Consider the following 17,528-nt stretch of genomic DNA (forward strand, 5'->3'; position numbering starts at 1 on the left):
AATCCTGAAGAGGTTTGTTTGCCAAACGTACGCACAAATCTTCTATAACAACTAAAGTGTAGTTATAAATTTCTGATGTAAAATCAAAAGTCATATCTGACGTCTCTAACTGTTTTCGATGGAGTATATCTTCGGACATTTTTGACTTATATTTTTCCCATAACTCTGTAGGAGCTGATAGAGAGCAAGTTGTTAAAATGATGCCAAACAATGCACGAATTTGACTTGGGGTTGACGTTTCGCAAGCGTCATTGATGCAGTTATCCCAGTGTTGGTCATTCTCCAATAAATTCAGAGCTTGGCATGCACTACGGTAAGTGTCATGTATAGTACCATTTACAGTCCTCAAATACTCAAAGGATGTCGGACCGGGTACATTCACCAAAAGCAGGCGTAGAAAGAAGCATTCATGTTGATTGGGGTGAACGGTGTAGAGTCTTCCTATCGTGGTATCTTTGAAGATGGTATAAACACTTCAAGTTTTACAATGTAGTTTATCAGTGATTTCAACTTTTGCCGGAAGACACGGGCCGTAATGTCATGCCTATGAACCGCCGATTGTCCTTGAAGTAAAAGCTGCAGTATCTCGTCCCAAGATTGATTACATGTAAATGTAACAAATAAATCTGGACGACCATAGAGACGAACATACGCAATAGCATCTTGAGCATATTCATGCATATGACGGGGACTGCCAGCATATGACGAAGGTAAAATTGTTAATCTTCCAACGTTTGTGGTATTACCGTCATTTATAACTGCATCTCGCAAATGAATGTATTGTTCAGAGCGGAGCTTGGTCTGATTCAGGCGGATATATAGCAAACGTTCTGATTCAATTTTAGCATACATATCAACGACGAATTGGTGAAACAATTCACGGCATTTTAAAATATAATTTTCTTCATCCTGCCGAATCGTTAGTCTATAGGAATAATAATGCATTGCACTGCATTTCTTATTCATTTCTTTGTTAGTGGCTGGATTCATCAATTTAATATTAAAGTGATAGCCGTCGGCTCCATCCCAAAAAATGATAGGATATTGTAGGGCATCGTAGCATCGATCAAGCCTGTTTCCTTGCTGTTCTTTTGATTCCTCGGCACGCCTTCTTTTTTCACTTTCTCTTTTAGCAGCAAGTCTGCTTTCGCGTTGCTCTGGTAGTTCCTCGGCACGCTTTCTTTTCTGACTTTCTCTATCAGCAGCAAGTTTTTTGGCATAGACTCTTTGAGCATCTTCATCGGCTTTTGCCATGGTAAGTTCATCAGTCATTGTAAACTTAAACATTAATAGATTTCTACGTGAACATATGTCTTAAATATCTTGAATGACGTCATCGTCAAAGCAAAAATGACGACAACTAATTTCATGACGTCAGTCAACACAGAAACATGACGTCACCTGATCCACAGACAGACACACAGACAGACAACTTATTTTTATATGCATAGATATATATATTCACAAGTGGGACATAGGGGCACAACTACAATGGCGCGTAACTAATATGGCGTGTAACGACTTACGTGCGCGAGGGAGCTTGGGGGGTGGCGCGAAGCGCCACCCTAACAGCTATTTATATATATATATATATATATATATATATATATATATATATATATATATATATATATATATATATATATATATATATATATATATATATATATATATATATATATATATTGCCTAAACAAAAAAAAAATAATAAATCAGTACATAAATCACTAGGTTATTGAAGAAATTCACTAAATTGACCTAAGAATCACTAAAAGCTAGTGTCTTTTTTCACCGGGTGGTAACCCTGGGCTCGTGTTCAGCATCACAACTCCCCGTCAAGATCACGAAATATTTTATATTGTATCTTAACTACAGTGAATAAGTCTAGCTCACCCTCCAAGAAAAATTCCTTCAAATGACAGGAAAGTTTTTCAGGAAAATTCTCTTTAGCATATTTTTTTTAAACAGACTAAGCTCTATTTCTGATTATTATCCTAGCTTATATATATTCGTTGCTGGACGCCTACTAAGTGGTAGTCTTGATTTGAATCTTATTTTAGTAACCGAAAGCAAATTATGGTGAATGGGTGTTTACTTCCGTGACTAGTGCGGTAACTGTCGGACTACCCCAGGGTTAGATTCTGGGTCTTCTTCTCTTCTATATTTATTTAATAAACCTCATTTGGAGTGTTTTTTTTTTTTTCGTGTTTTAGCTTTTTTTAGAGGAGGGTCAACCAGAAATGGACGCTCTTCTCTAATAATGACAAAGAAACAGTATGCGATTATCAGATTCTTGCTATATGCAGTAATACGGAAATTAGAGCACTTGGAACGAAAGTAAACATTTACCAATACTGATATTTTGAGCTCATTTATAAAATGTTTCGGGATTTCCTTCGGACCAGGACAATCAATAAATTCATGTTTACTCCCTCCTCAAATCAATAAAAAGGATTTAGCAAAACTTACCTTAAGCCCAAAGAAATGATCTGAGATAACCAAGGTTGTTGTGGGTATTGCATCGGAAGTAATACAATCCCTGAGGCTCTAGTTGAGTTTGTACTAGATACGCAGGTTGAAAAGTTATAGACTGTATAGGCTGTTGTTGTCCTTGGTTGGGTATAACATTCTGAGTACGGATACTACAAGCAAGTACTTGCTGGGAGATATCACTATGTTGTTAACTGAAGTTCGGTGTTATTTGGTAGTATTAATAGCATGTAGGATCGAATGCCAAGATGAAGTATTAATTGAACATGTCTGGCTGTTACTATATTTTAGCCAGCATCGATGACAATTCTGAGCATCATTTTTACCCAACACCGGTTGAGGACAACCCTTTAGGAGAATATTAGACAGAGAAGGAATCACATGCGCTTTGCTGATTACAAATCAGAATTTTCTGTTGGCACATTCTTTGCTGTTTGGTGATATCGCTGCACTGAAGAAAATGATTATTTGACAATTCTTGATGTATTGCCTGTGTTGCAATAGAGCAAAGCTTCACATTTTTAAGACTAGCGATCAGCACAGCACATTTTCACTCATTCGAAAACACTGCAGACCTTGTCGAAACTTGGTGAATTCAGTTAATCATATTAATAAACTTCAAACTGATTCCTCTGGTCACTTTAAATTGATACCACATCAAACAAAACAAAAAACAATATGATTCTCATTCAGCAAGCTAAATTTCTTTTCTATGATTGAATTTCTAGGAAATTCGAGGAGTTTCTAGGGCCATGTTTCTAGCGATTAGTTTGGAAATATGCGTCTGCCATGTCTTGTTTCCAAGAAATCTGTAATTAGACAAAATGATAATTACAACGTATGCTTATAAAACCAGCAATTTCGAATGCTATTTATCTATCACTCAGATAAAAGAAACACAAAAAAGATAATTAATTTTGAGTCAAAAGTGTATATCGGCTCATTTCCTAGTAGAGTATGCAAAGTGGAGATATATACTTCCTGAATTTGAAGTTAGTAACAAATGATTCAGCAAATTGGTATAAAGACCTATCCTTCTGTAGGGATAACTACATCTGGTAGACTTAAACAGGATAAATAAGATGTAATAGATGAAAATAATCATCACTTTGTTTTGATATTAAATTAAAAAAAAAAAACTTTTCAACTGAAAGTAAGGAGGAACATTAAAATTCAAAACAAACAGAAAATATTATATAAATGAGAGGGTTCATACCCTTGTCATTACCTTACTCTGTACGCTAGAGTTCCAATTTTGTTTCAATTCTTTAAGAATGACCCCTGAGGCACAAAGACCGTTTAATTAGAATAAATAGCTCTTTTGAAGGTATTAAAAAAAACTAAAGAAATCAGTAGCACTTTTAGTTTTAATGTCGCTTCTTAATTACAGTTAAAAAATAGTTTTTTTTTAATTTAATTTCTGAACGTTTTGAATTAATGCATGTTTTGATTTTGGCTTACCGCACATGAATAATTAAAACGAAATTTGCCTATTTTTTTTTGCTAAATGACTTTCTCATAGTTTTGATCGGAAGCTTTTGATAAAAAAAAGGGGGCGGGGGAGGAGGCCTAGCTGCCCTCCAATTTTTGGTTACTTAAAAATGCAACTAGATTTTTTTATTTTTTGTACAAACATTTTTGTTAGTAACAAACATACATACCTTAGGAATTAACTTGCGTAACGAAGTTCTTTATTTGTGTATTTTTGTTACGTATATGAGGGGGTTTTTCCACTCGTCAATACCTCGCTTTTCATACCAATGCTTGAATTTTATCCCAAATTTTTAACAATGACCCCTGAATCACAAAGGCCGTGGAATAAATAGTTGAAATTACTAAAAACCCTTTAGCATAAAGAGCAAGGTATTTTGGAGGAGACGAACCCCCTTATATACGTAATATTTCATGGTCGTTTTAAATTTTAATGCTACTCAATACTTCCTGGTGCAATTTTTTTAATTTATTTCCTATTGTTTCTTTTTAAACAATGCTAGAAAATCCTAATACCCCTTCATGGAAATTCTCTTCCCCCATGATCAATTCCCTCATGGAAAGATCTTCCCAGGTAACCCCCTCCCCCAACCCACTCTCACCCTAACACAAAAAAGCCCCCCTTAAAACGGCTGTACACTTCATAATAACTATTACTATGGAAACAATGGTCAAAGTTTGTAACCTGCAGTCTCTCCCCGGGGACTGTGGGGGATTAAGTCGTCTCCAAAGATATAGTTATTAGGTCTGTTTCACAGAATGGCTTTCTCAAAATTTTGATCCGGTCACTTGGTAAAAATAAACGTGGGAGGGGTCTAGGTGCCCTTTAATTTTTTGATCAATTGTAAAGTGCACCAGAACTTTTAATTCCCCTTAGAATGAGCCCCCTTGCAACATTCTAGGGCCACTGGGTTGATACAATCATCCCTGGGAAAAAAAAACAACAACAAATAAACACGCATCCGTGATCTGTCTTCTGGCAAAAAATACAAAATTTCACATTTTTATAGGAGCTTGAAACTTATACAGCAGGGTTCTGTGATACGCTGAATCTGATGGTGTGATTTTTGTTAAGATTCTATGACTTTTAGGGAATGTTTTCCCCCATTTTCTAAAATAAGGCAAGTTTTCTCAGGCTCTTAAATTTTGATGGGTAAGACTAATCCTGATGAAACTTACATATTTAAAATCAGCATTAAAATTTGATTATTTTGATATAACCATTGGTATCAAAATTCCGTTTTTTAGAGTTTCGGTTGCTATTGAGCCGGGTCACTCCTTACTACAGTTCGTTACCATAAATATATATATATATATATATATATATATATATATATATATATATATATATATATATATATATATATATATATATATTAATGCATTAAAAAAAAATAAGCTTTTTCAACTGAAAGTAAGGCGTAACATTAAAACCCAAAACAAACAGAAAAACTATTCCGTGTATGAATAGAGTGTCCCCCTCCTCAATGCCTTGCTTTTCACACTAAATTTTTCACTTCTAAAAAAGCTAAGAAAAACTTGGCTTTTAAGTTCCAATTGATTTAAAAAAATACTGGTAAGTGTGGCTCACCCTCCAAGAAAATTTCCCTCTAATGACGGGAATATTTTTCAGAAAATTTCTCTTTAGCATACTTTTATTTGAAACAGACTAAGCTCTATTTCTGATTATCGTCCTAGCTTAAATATATTCGTTGCTGGACGCCTACTAAGCGGAGAACAGTCTGGTAAGGATAAGTGGTGTCAACTTCAAGTGTGTTAATTTCCAAGGACCAGACTGTCTAATTGTTCACACAAGCAGGTATCTATGCATATAATACCAAAATTTGTTGCTTTTTGGAATGCTTGTTTTGTTAATGTACAGTGAAAATAATAATGCAAAATTAAGAAAAGCAATGGGAGTAAGATTTATATACCTCTGAGAACTGATAACTTTTTGATTGATATACATTTTTGAAATGACTTATTCATACTAGATGTTCATTTACAAGTTTTTAACCTATCTTGGGATCCTTGTTCGAAAAGGGAGATTGAATTTGTCAAGGCTTGGAGGCTTAATCCTCATGACTGTCAAATGAACACAGATCCATAATTGAAGCTTCGATCATTTCTATCTTACATTCAATTCGTGTAAAAGGATAGTTTCCTTTATTTATTTGTCTTATGTTCAAAAGAATTTTTTTTGTCCAGAAGAATAGGTGTTGTTCTTGATGCAGATGTTTGTGGTTTAATCATATTAGTTAATGATAAAGAAATGCATACATGTATCGTTTTCTAATCAACTGTTTCTCATACCTGTAGAGGGTCCATATAGTTTTCCTCTCTTTTGTTAAACACATTATTTTTGTTTAGGAGTTATTTCCGTAATCTGTTTAGTTTTTCCCTTGCTTGTGAGCTTTACTTTGCTTCTAAACAATTTTTACTTAAATCAATGCTTTGACATCCGTTTGGGGGGGGGGCATGGAACATATTTGTTATAACTTCAATTACAAATGCAAAAGTTACCATTTACAGGGTATCTCAAATCAGGAAAGGTTCACTCTGGATTCTTATATCATTAAATTTATCCCATTTAAACTTACCCCCTTCATTGCTGCTGCAGATAATAATGTCCTTACAGAAAATATACGAAAATGAAGTTTCCTAATAAAAGTTGATTATTTTACTCAATAAGTTGTTCTGGAAATTAACTTGGATTGCTAAAGTCAGAACTATATTGTCATGAAAGTTAAATATTGATCTTAAGTATGTAAAGAATTAGTCCAATTAAGTCATTTGATATGAGATGCTAACCATCTCGTAGTAAAACCAAGATCATCAAGTTAGGTCCTAAAGCCTAACTACGCGATTTTTTGGGTACAAAGCAGAGGAAACTATAACGATATCTATATTACTGGCTATATTGAGTGTCGGGATGTCGACACCTGTAGATACATCGAACCTCATTGGTGTGCATGCAAAATATTGTTTTTTTTTTTTATATATTTTAACAGCTTCTAGCCTGTTGAAACGTGCTTGATATTTTTTAGTCATAAACATTCAATGAATGAACTATTTTTCAATTATTTTTTTGTCAGAATTGCTGACAAGACAAATTCTGTCTGAATGAAATAGAATAATGTGTCTGGGGGGAAACCTGTAACACTGATTTTGATTACCGAGTTATTACTACAGCAAACTATTTTCGCTCTTCACCCTACATGTGGAGATTTTACTCCAGTTTCTGAAGAAGATAACCAGTCGCTTGCGTATGATATTTTTGTTGCAATATTTACAAAGATATTGAATGAGACGCTGTCTCTTAGAAAACTTAAAAGGGGTAGAACGAAATACCCAAAGAAACCAAGGATTATACAGGGTATTCTAAATTTTTTTAGTTCAAAAAATTAATTGTATAAAATATACCTAGATGAGCCATCGGTCATTAATTTTCGGCAATTTAAAAAATACCGGAATCTAACTGGTTGAAACGGAAAGCTGAAAAAATATATTTACAATATGGGTTTATGAAGCATAAATGTGATGTGGAAAAAAACATGGAAAACGGTAAATTCACTCCTGGGTCAAAAGGGTAAAATAGAAGTTAATAATACTTCTACTTTTACTACCCCTTTTACGACTTTTACTACCCCAAAGGATGCTGCGAATTATTTATGTGAATATATTTCTAGTGAGGGAGAGAAACTTTGCGATGATGCTCGAAAAAGAATTAAGCGGCCTCCCTAAATAGTTCAGTCGGAAGTTCCAGTAGAAAATCAGTTGGTTTTTAATGCTTGTACTATAAATGAAGTGAGTGAAATGCAATCAAATTCAAGTGGTGTAGACCAAATTTCTTTTAAGATTGCTGAATCAGTTAAATCAATTATAACACCAGTTTAATGTAATTTGATTAATAAATCTATAGGAAAAGGAATTTTCCCAGAAGTTTTGAAGGTCGCTAAAATAAAACCATGGCACAAAGGAGGTAAGAGAGACGAACCTTCAAACAAAAGGCCCATTTATATCCTCCCTTTCTTTCCAAAAATATATGAATGGTGATTAGATCCAGGCTAACTGATTACACTGAAAATAATAAAATTCTTGTAAATACTCAATTTGGTTTCAGAAAAAATAATTCCACAGAAATGGCAACTATTAAACTTGTTGACTGGGTAAATACGTCGTTTGAAGCGGGTCTGATTCCAGCTGCTTTATTCCTGGATTTGAAGAAGGCTTTTGACACGATTGAACATAAAAACAGTTATTACATGGGTTGGAAAAAATCGGTGTGACCGGGAAGGGGTTGTCTTAATTTGAATCTTTTTTAAGTGACCGAAAGCAAATTGTGGTGAATGGGCGTTTACTTCTGTGACTAGTGCGGTAACTTGCAGACTACTCCAGTGTTCGATACTGGGTTCTCTTCTCATCTACATTTATTTAATAAACCTCGTTTGAGGCGTTTTTTTTTTAGTTTTTTTTTTAGAGGAGGGTCAACCAGAAATGGACATACTTCTCTAATAATGACAAGGAAACAATATGCGATCATCAGATTTTTGCTATATGCAGTAATACGCAATTTAGAGCACTTGGAACGAAAGTAAACATTTACAGATATAGATATTTTGAGCTCATTTATAAAATGTTTCGGAATTTCCTTAGGACCGCGACAATCAATAAATTGATGTTCACTTCCTCCTCAAATCAATAAAAAGAATGTAGCAAAGCTTACCTTGAGGCCAAAGAAATGATCTGAGATAACCAAAATTGTCGTGGGTATTGCATCGGAAGTAATACAATCCCCTGAGGCTCTAGTTGAGTTTGTACTAACTACGCAGGTTGAGAAGTTATAGACAGTATAGGCTGTTGTTGTCCTTGGTTGGGTATAACATTCTGAGTACGAATACTACAAGTAAGTACTTGCTGGGAGATATCACCATGTTGTTAACTGAGGTAGGGTGTTACTTTAGCATGTAGGATAGAAGGCCAAGATGAAATATTACTTGGGCATGTCTGGCAGTTACTACATTTTAGCTAGCATCGATGACAATTCTAAGCGTCATTTTTACCCAACATCGGCTGAGGACAACCCTTTAGGAGAATATTAGCCAGAGATGGAATCACTTGCGCTTTGCTGATTACACATCAGAATTTTCTGCTGGCACATTCTTTGCTGTTTGGTGATAATGCTGCAATGAAGAAAATGATTATTTGACAATTCTTAATGTATTGTCTGTGTTGCAATAGAGCATAGCTTCACATTTTTAAGACTAGCGATCAGCACAGCACATTTTCACGCATTCGAAACAACTGCAGACCTTGTCGAAACTTGGTGAATTCAGTTAATCCTATTAATAAACTTCAGACTGATTCCTCTAGTCACTTTGCATTGATACCACATCAAACAAAACAATTAATCCTCAAAACAATAAACAATATGACCCTCATTCAGCAAGCTAAATTTCTTTTCTATGATTGAGTTTCTAGGAAATTCTAGGAGTTTCTAGGGCCATGTTTCTAGCGATTAGATTGGAAATATGTGTCTGCCAAGTCTTGTTTCCAAGAGATCTGTAATTAGACAAAATGATAATTACAACGTATAGCCCATTACAAGCATAGCTTCTTGGGCCTATTAACTGATTTACTTTTGTAATAGTTTTCTTTAGTATTAATAAATTGATTGTTTGATTGATTGATTAAAACCAGTAATTTTGAATTCTATTTATCTATCACTCAGATAAAAAAAAGAACACAAAAAAGATAATTGATTTTGACTCAAAAGTGTATATCGGCTCATTTCCTAGTAAAGTATGCAAAGTGGAAATATATACTTCCTGAATTTGAAGTTAGTTACAAATGATTCAGCAAATTGGTATAAAGACCTATCCGTCTGTAGGGATGACTACATCTAGTAGTTATGGAAATGGTAGTTCTGGTAGTAAGTGGAAATATATACTTCCTGAATTTGAAGATAGTAACAAATGAGTCAGCAAATTGGTATCAAGACCTATCTTTCTGTAAGGATAATTAAATGAAAAAAATAAGTTTTTTTTAGCCGCAAGTAAGGAGCGACATTAAAACTTAAAACTAACAAAATTATTCCGTATATGAAAGAGGAGGGCTCTACCCTCCTCGACGCCCCACTCTTTGCGCTAAATTTTTTACTGTTCTAAAAAGTAGAGTTGAGAGAAAGAGTCAAACTTTAGCTCAAAGAACGTTGCGTTGAGGAGGAGACAGCCCCTTTCATATACGAATAATTTCTGTTCGTTTTAAGTTTTAATGTCACTCCTTACTTGCAGTTAAAAAAGGCTTTTTTTTTCTTTAATTTATGAACGTGTTTGAATTAATACATTTTCTTATTTTCGACTCACCACACAGGAAGAAACAAAACAAAATTTGCAAATTACTTTTTTTTGCAAAACGGCTTTCGCATAGTTTTGATCAGACGATTTTGATAAAAAAAAGGGGCGGGGGAGGAGACCTAGGTGCCCTTCAATTCTTGGTTACTTAAAAATGCAACTAGATATTTTTTACCAACCTTTTCGTTAGTAATAAACATACCTACCTTACGAATTAGCTTACGTAACGAACTTCTATATTTTCATATCTTTATTACATATATGTCGGGGTTTGCCCAATTGTCAACACCTTGCTCTTTACACTAAGGCCTGAATTTTGTCCAATATCTTTAAGAATGACCCCTGAATCACAAAGGCCATAGAAAAAATAGTTGTAATTACTAAAAATACTTTAGCGTAAAGAGCAAAGTATTGTGGAGGAAACAAACCCCCCTACATAAGTAATATTTTATGTTTGTTTTAATTTTTAATGCTGCTCACTACTTGCAGTTGAAAAAAAAATGTTTTTTTTTTCTCTTTTTTTTTTAAATAATGCTAGAAAATCTTGCGCCCCCTTCGTGAATGTTATCTTCCCTCATGAAAAATTCCTCCATGGAGGGATCCTCCGACGTAACCCTCTCCCATCGACCCATTCCCACCCCAACGCGAAAAAGTCACCCTGAAAATGTCTGTAGCCTACACTTCATAATAACCATTACTATATATGAACAATGGTCAAAGTTTGTAACTTACAGCCCCTCCCCCAGGAACGGTGGGGGATTAAGTCGTCCCCAAGGACATAGTTATTATTTTGACTATTCTGAACAAAATGGCTATCTCAAAATTTTGATCCTTTGACTTTATGATAAAAATGAGCGCGGAAGGGGGCCTAAGTAACCTCCCATTTTTTTCCCTTAAAAAGGGCACTAGAACTCTTATTTCGCATTATAATGAGCCCTCTCACAAATTCTAGGGCCACTGGGTTGATACGATCACCCCTGGAAGGAAAAAAAAAAACAACAAATAAACACGCACCCGTGATCGGTCTTCCGGCAAAAAATACGAGTTTCACATTTTTGTAGATAGGAGATTGAAACTTCTACAATGGGGTTCTCTGATACGCTGAATTCGATGGTGTGATTTTTGTTAACATTCTATGACTTCTAGGGGGTGTTTCTCCCTATTTTCCAAAATAGGGCAAATTTTCTCAGGATCGTATCTTTTGATGGGTAAAACTAAATTGGATGAAACTTTTATATTTAAAATCAGGATAAAAATCTTTTTTTTTTTATATATCTAGTAGTATCAAAATTCTGTTTTTCAGTCTTTGGTTTACTATTGAGCCGAGTCGCTCCTTACTACAGTTCATTAACATGAACTGTGTGACTACATCTGATAGACTAACATAGGATAAATAAGATTAGAGAGATGAAATTACTTATCACATTGTTTTGATATTAAATATAGAAAAATTTCAACTGAAGGTAAGGAGCAACATTAAAATTTAAAAGAAATAGAACATATTATGTAAATGAGAGGATTCAAGTCCCTCCTCAATACCTTACTCTTTACGCTAGAGTTCGAATTATGTTTTAATTCTTTCAGAATGACCCCTGAACCACAAAGACTATTTAGAATAAATAGCTCTTTTGAATTTACTTTAAAAAAAAAAACAAAAAAAATCTGTAGCCTGAATTTGAGTCTTAAATATTATATTTTCATTATATTTTGCGATATTTCATTAGAATTAGTACGAGAAACAGATTCTACTTAGATGAAGAATAACACAGGCGTATAACAGACAAGTAACCTATCATATATATATATATATATATATATATATATATATATATATATATATATATATATATATATATATATATATATATATATATATATATATATATATATATATATAGTATCCAGGGAGAATTAATAGTATCTATAAAATGTTTCTCAACTTTATTTACCAGTGTTAAATCATCTCCACATTTTATACACTCACAAACTACAGACATGAATGTTTTTAGACAAACTCTAAATACAAACTAAAAATGATATGTGCACTTAAGAGATTTACCAGTGTATGGTAGGGCAGACTAACCAATCAGAAAATGGAACCACAAACTAAATTTAAATTATTCACAAATTAAGAATCAATGGGTCAGGATTCAGGTAGCCAGTGCGATGAATCGTACAGAATATTAATACGAAGCCAAAATATTTTCTCTTGCAAAATCAGTATATTTCAATTGCCATTGAAACTGGGCTAACCTCTACGAGGAATTTTAAAGCGTGATTAAAATTAACTTACAGGTACATATATAAGTAATTACCTTAATTCGCACTTCTGAGCGATAAGGTCCAATGAATCTGTGTTGCTCCGTGAAAAAAAGGAAATATAAGAGCAAAAGGAACATTTCTTGGATGATGAGAGGAACGGACCCAATAGTCAATAGATTACAGCTATCTACCAGCACTTTTACAAGTAGATTAAATGCAAAAAAAACTCTTTCTCTCAATTCTACTTTATTAAACAATAAAAAACTTTAGCGTAAAGCGCGGGGCGTTGAGAGGGGAACTGCACCTTTCGAACACGGACTAATTTCTGTTCGTTTTAAGTTTTAATGTGGCTCCTTACTTTCAGTTAAAAAAACAATGTTTGATTTTGGCTCTCCGCACATAAATTATGAAAATGAAATTTGCATATTAATCCTTTTTTTGGCTAAGTGGCTTTTTTTTAGTTTTGATCAGACGATTTTGAAAAAAAAGGGAAAGGGGAGGAAGCCTAATAGGCCTCCAAGTTTTTGGTTACTTGAATAGGCAACTAGAACTTTTAATTTTTAACGAACGTTTTTATTAGTAAAAAATATACGTAACTTAAGAATTAACTTACGTAACGAACTTTTATATTCTTATATTTTTACTAGCTGTTGGGGTGGCGCTTCGCGCCACCCCAACACCTAGTTGGTGGGGCGCTTCGCGCCCCCCAAGCCCCCCCGCGCGCGTTAGTCGTTACGCGCCATATTAGTTACGCGCCATTGTAGTTGTCCCTGTGTCCCACCTGTGAATATAGATAGATTTATTTATGTGTTTCAAACTACGTTAAAATTGCGAATATACAACAATTTTGGCTTTCCCACTACTGGGAGCTTTCCGTTTCCGATTGCCAGCAATTGATCTGAAAATGTTTGACCAAAGTCATCGTTTTGCAATCGGACACGCATATTTGTAGTTAATTTTAATATTTTTACGTGTGCCCATAAATTAGAATTTTTCAGGCAAGCATTCATTTCGTCTGCAGGAGTTAAACTACGTAAAAATTGCGAATATACAACATTCTTGGCTTTCCCATTGTCTGTGCATATACAAAGCCGTATGTACTAATAATGACGTCATATGCAAACGCTCTTTTTACAAACAAACAAACATGCATACTTAACCGCTTCATTTGGTTCCAAAACTATGTCGATTGACTTGTAAAGGACTGCCTGGTCTCGAATCTTGGTCAAAACAATATTGTTGATTTCGTGGACGTCTATATTTTTGGGTGCGAGAATCACTCTTTCACTTAGCCATTTATTATTTTTATAATTTTTTAGAATATTCGGAAATACTTTTTCAATCAATTCATTTTTGGACGTCACTAAATTACAGAAATCAGCAGGTAGTTGTATACGTCCTGAAATTGAGTCTATCGTAACATAAATGTCTTTTTGGTTCGACGTTAACTTGGAAATGTTATTTTGTACATACGACAATAGATCACTCGTACTGTAACTTTGTTCACGATCCAATTCTACACATGTCGAAACAGCAGCGATACGGTTAGGTGAAGGCATTCCCAAATCCTGAAGAGGTTTGTTTGCCATACATACGCACAAATCTTCTATAATAACTAAAGTGTAGTTATAAATTTCTGATATAAAATCAAAAGTCATATTTGACGTCTCTAACTGTTTTCGATGGAGTATATCTTCGGACATTTTTGACTTATATTTTTCCCATAACTCTGTAGGAGCTGATGGAAAGCAAGTTGTTAAAATGATGCCAAACAATGCACGAATTTGACTTGGGGTTGACGTTTCGCACGCGTCATTGATGCAGTTATCCCAGTGTTGGTCATTCTCCAATAAATTCAGAGCTTGGCTTGCACTACGGTAAGTGTCATGTATAGTACCGTTTACAGTTCTCAAATATTCAAAGGATGTCGGACCGGGTACATTCACCAAAAGCAGGCGTAGAAAGAAGCATTCATGTTGATTGGGGTGACCGGTGTAGAGTCTTCCTATCGTGGTATCTTTGAAGAGGGTAGGTTGGCCGTCGACTGACTTACCCTGTTTTCGACGTTCAAATACTTTATTTTTAGTATTCCACGTGTAATACGAAGGCACTTCAGTATACAGCAGTTTTTTTGCAAAAGAATCATTTTTGCAAAGCGAAAAAAAAGCTGTTAATTTTGTATCCGGTGGATTCAGGGCTCTTTGTTGCACGTTGGTTTCCGAGAAATAAACACGTTGACCATTCTGTAAATGTACCGCTAAGTGAACAACAGCTGGACTACGTTCATGTATCGGAAATGAAAGAATTCGCCAAACAGCTTCATTACTGCTTATGTATCTTCCAGTCTGATATTGTACGATTTCGTCGAAATCTTTGATTTTGGGCTGCAAGCCAAAAACTGCCATGTCACTGCCTTTGTTGACATATTTACATATGTATTTGATTGCCTTTACGGAGTTACAGTATTCAACGTTTATGTGTGCATTAAATGTTTTTGATAATAATGGGGAATATGGAACAACCCACTGGTTATCTACTTCGATGGTGGTACCGTTGCCATTGTAGGTTCTTCAGTCATTTTACAATTAGAAATTTCTCTTTCAACGGTCTTCTTACAATTAAAAATTTGTCTTTGAACGATATTCTTAAATATCTGTGTCTTGGTCGTCATTTATATTCCCTGTGTCCCGGTCGTCATTTGTGTCCCGGTATCCCAGTCTGTAATTTCTCTTTGAGTGTCCCGGTCGTTATTTATATTCCCTCTGTCCCGGTCGTCATTTGTGTCCCGGTCTGTAATTTCTCTTTGAGTGTTTTTCTTTTTAGTATTTTTTAGTTTTTTACATTTTTCTTTTTTCAGTTTTCTTTTTCTTCTTTATTTTTCAGCTTCACTATGAAATACATATCGCCGAACCTTTGTTTTTTTTAACTAAAATCTGGTAGGCATTGATGACCTTATCCAAGTCAAAATCCCAAACCCAATCATCATCGCTATCATTTTCAGTTTTGATATGTTTTGACTCTCGCTGTCCAGGTGGATCTTCATCTAACTGTGCGGTTTTGCGTTCTTTAGCCTCAAGCCTGATTCCTTGCTGTTCTTTTGATTCCTCGGCACGCTTTCTTTTCTGACTTTCTCTATCAGCAGCAAGTTTTTTGGCATAGACTCTTTGAGCATCTTCATCGGCTTTTGCCATGGTAAGTTCATCAGTCATTGTAAACTTAAACATTAATAGATTTCTACGTGAACATATGTCTTAAATATCTTGAATGACGTCACCGTCAAAGCAAAAATGACGAAAACTAACTTCATGACGTCAGTGGACACAGAAACATGACATCACCTGATCCACAGACAGACACACAGACAGACAACTTATTTTTATATATATAGATTATGTATATGAGGGGGTTTGTCCGCTCGTTAATACCTCACTCTTTACACTAAAGCTTAAATTTTGTCCCAACTCTTAAAGAATGACCCCTGAATCAGAAAGGCCGTAAAATAAATAGTTGGAACTACTAAAAATACTTTAGCGTAAAGAGCGAGGTATCTAGGAGGAGATGAACCCCTCATATTCGTAATAATGTCTGTTCGTTTTAAGTTTTAATGCTACTCCTTACTTTCAGTTGAAAAAACTTTTTCATATTTATTTATTTATTGAATTTTTTTATAATAATGCCCCTTCATTGAATTTCCCTCCCCCCCATGGCGTATTCCTCCAAAGAAAGATCCTCCCCCATAGCCTCATCTGCTCAACCCCCCAACCTAAAATAGTCCCCCTGAAAAATGTCTCTACATTTTCCAATAACCATTACTGTATATAAACACTGGTCAAAGTTTGTAACTTGCAGCCCCTCCCCTGGGGACAGTGGGAGAGCAAGTCATCCCAAAGACATATTTATTATGGTTTTCGACTATGCTGAACAAAATGGTTATCTCAAAAATTTGATCCGTTGACTTCTGGAAAAAATGAGCGTGGGAAGGGGCCTAGGTGCCCTCCAATTTTTTTGGTCACTTAAACAGAGCACTAGAACTTTTCATTTCCGTTAGAATGAGCCCTCTTGCGACATTCTACGACCCCTCGGTCAATACGATGACCCCTGGGAAAAATAAAAATAAACAAGCGCCCGTGATCGGTCTTCTGGCAAAAAATACGAAGTTCCACATTTTTGTAGATAGGAGCTTGAAACCTTTAAAGTAGGGTTCTCTGATACTCTGAATGCGAATGTGTGATTTCCGTTAAGATTCTATCACTTTTAGGGGATGTTTCCCCCTATTTTCCAAAATAAGGCAAATTTTCTCAGGCTCGTAACGTTTGATGACAAAGACTAAATTAGATAAAACTTATATACTTAAAATCAGCATAAGAATCTGATTCTTTGGATGTATCTTTTAGTATCATAATTCCATTTTTTTAGAGTTTCGTTTACTATAGAGACGGGTCGGTTTAGTATAGGAATATATACTAAAAACAAGAGGAAGGACTGGGACGACTATTTGCCATATTTAGCCAACGTAATAAATATGGCCATTTCGGAGACTATACAAGAAAACTCACCATAGAATCGTTATATTTTATATAATGTTCGGTCCTGATTTCAAAATACCATACACTGAAATAATAAATTTAAGACAATTCAATAATGATTCATGTTATTATAAGCAGGATATCATCAATCGGATGAGGCAAGCATGCAAAATGGTAAGACAAGAACTAAAAAAAAGACTAGAGCGTGAAGTTCAGCAAAAATCAAACATAGTGTGATATAAAGTCCGAATTCAAGGCCAACAGAAAAAGACTCAAATTGGTATTCCAAACCTTATAGGATTATTAAAGCTTATGACAATAATGTAACCTACAAAATTTTGAACCCCAAATCGATAAGCTTACAAAGCTCAAATAAGTAGAATAAAAAAGGTCAGGTTTACTGACA

General features: G+C 34.8%; 2 protein-coding genes across 3 annotated transcripts in view; both read right to left on the reverse strand.

Moving 5' to 3' along the window:
• The window catches only part of LOC136043809 (1-phosphatidylinositol 4,5-bisphosphate phosphodiesterase beta-1-like), a 29,170-nt gene extending 19,632 nt beyond the window's left edge, over nucleotides 1-9,538 (reverse strand). Inside the window, exons 1-2 of one of the 2 annotated variants that reach the window (XM_065728728.1) lie at nucleotides 8,708-9,538; nucleotides 2,470-3,299 (exon numbers count right to left, since the gene is read on the reverse strand). The gene's annotated coding sequence lies outside the window, so the exon portion shown is untranslated. The remainder of the gene's footprint in view (nucleotides 1-2,469; nucleotides 3,300-8,707) is intronic. The other variant, XM_065728729.1, reaches the window with a different exon arrangement.
• On the reverse strand, nucleotides 9,257-17,304 carry LOC136043813 (uncharacterized). The gene is made up of 2 exons (XM_065728735.1): nucleotides 12,284-17,304; nucleotides 9,257-9,543 (listed from the first exon to the last, which is right to left on the reverse strand). The coding sequence occupies exon 1, from the start codon at nucleotides 14,999-15,001 to the stop codon at nucleotides 13,709-13,711; it is 1,293 nt and encodes a 430-aa protein (XP_065584807.1). The 5' UTR covers nucleotides 15,002-17,304; the 3' UTR covers nucleotides 9,257-9,543; nucleotides 12,284-13,708.
• Nucleotides 17,305-17,528: the final 224 nt, after the last annotated feature.

Source organism: Artemia franciscana, chromosome 2 (assembly GCF_032884065.1).
Source record: "Artemia franciscana chromosome 2, ASM3288406v1, whole genome shotgun sequence".
In the NCBI taxonomy this organism is placed as follows: domain Eukaryota; kingdom Metazoa; phylum Arthropoda; class Branchiopoda; order Anostraca; family Artemiidae; genus Artemia; species Artemia franciscana.

Coding starts and splice junctions, on each gene's coding strand:
- LOC136043813 (XM_065728735.1), bottom strand. CDS start 15,001: ATGGCAGTTTTTGGCTTGCAGCCCAAAATCAAAGATTTCGACGAAATC.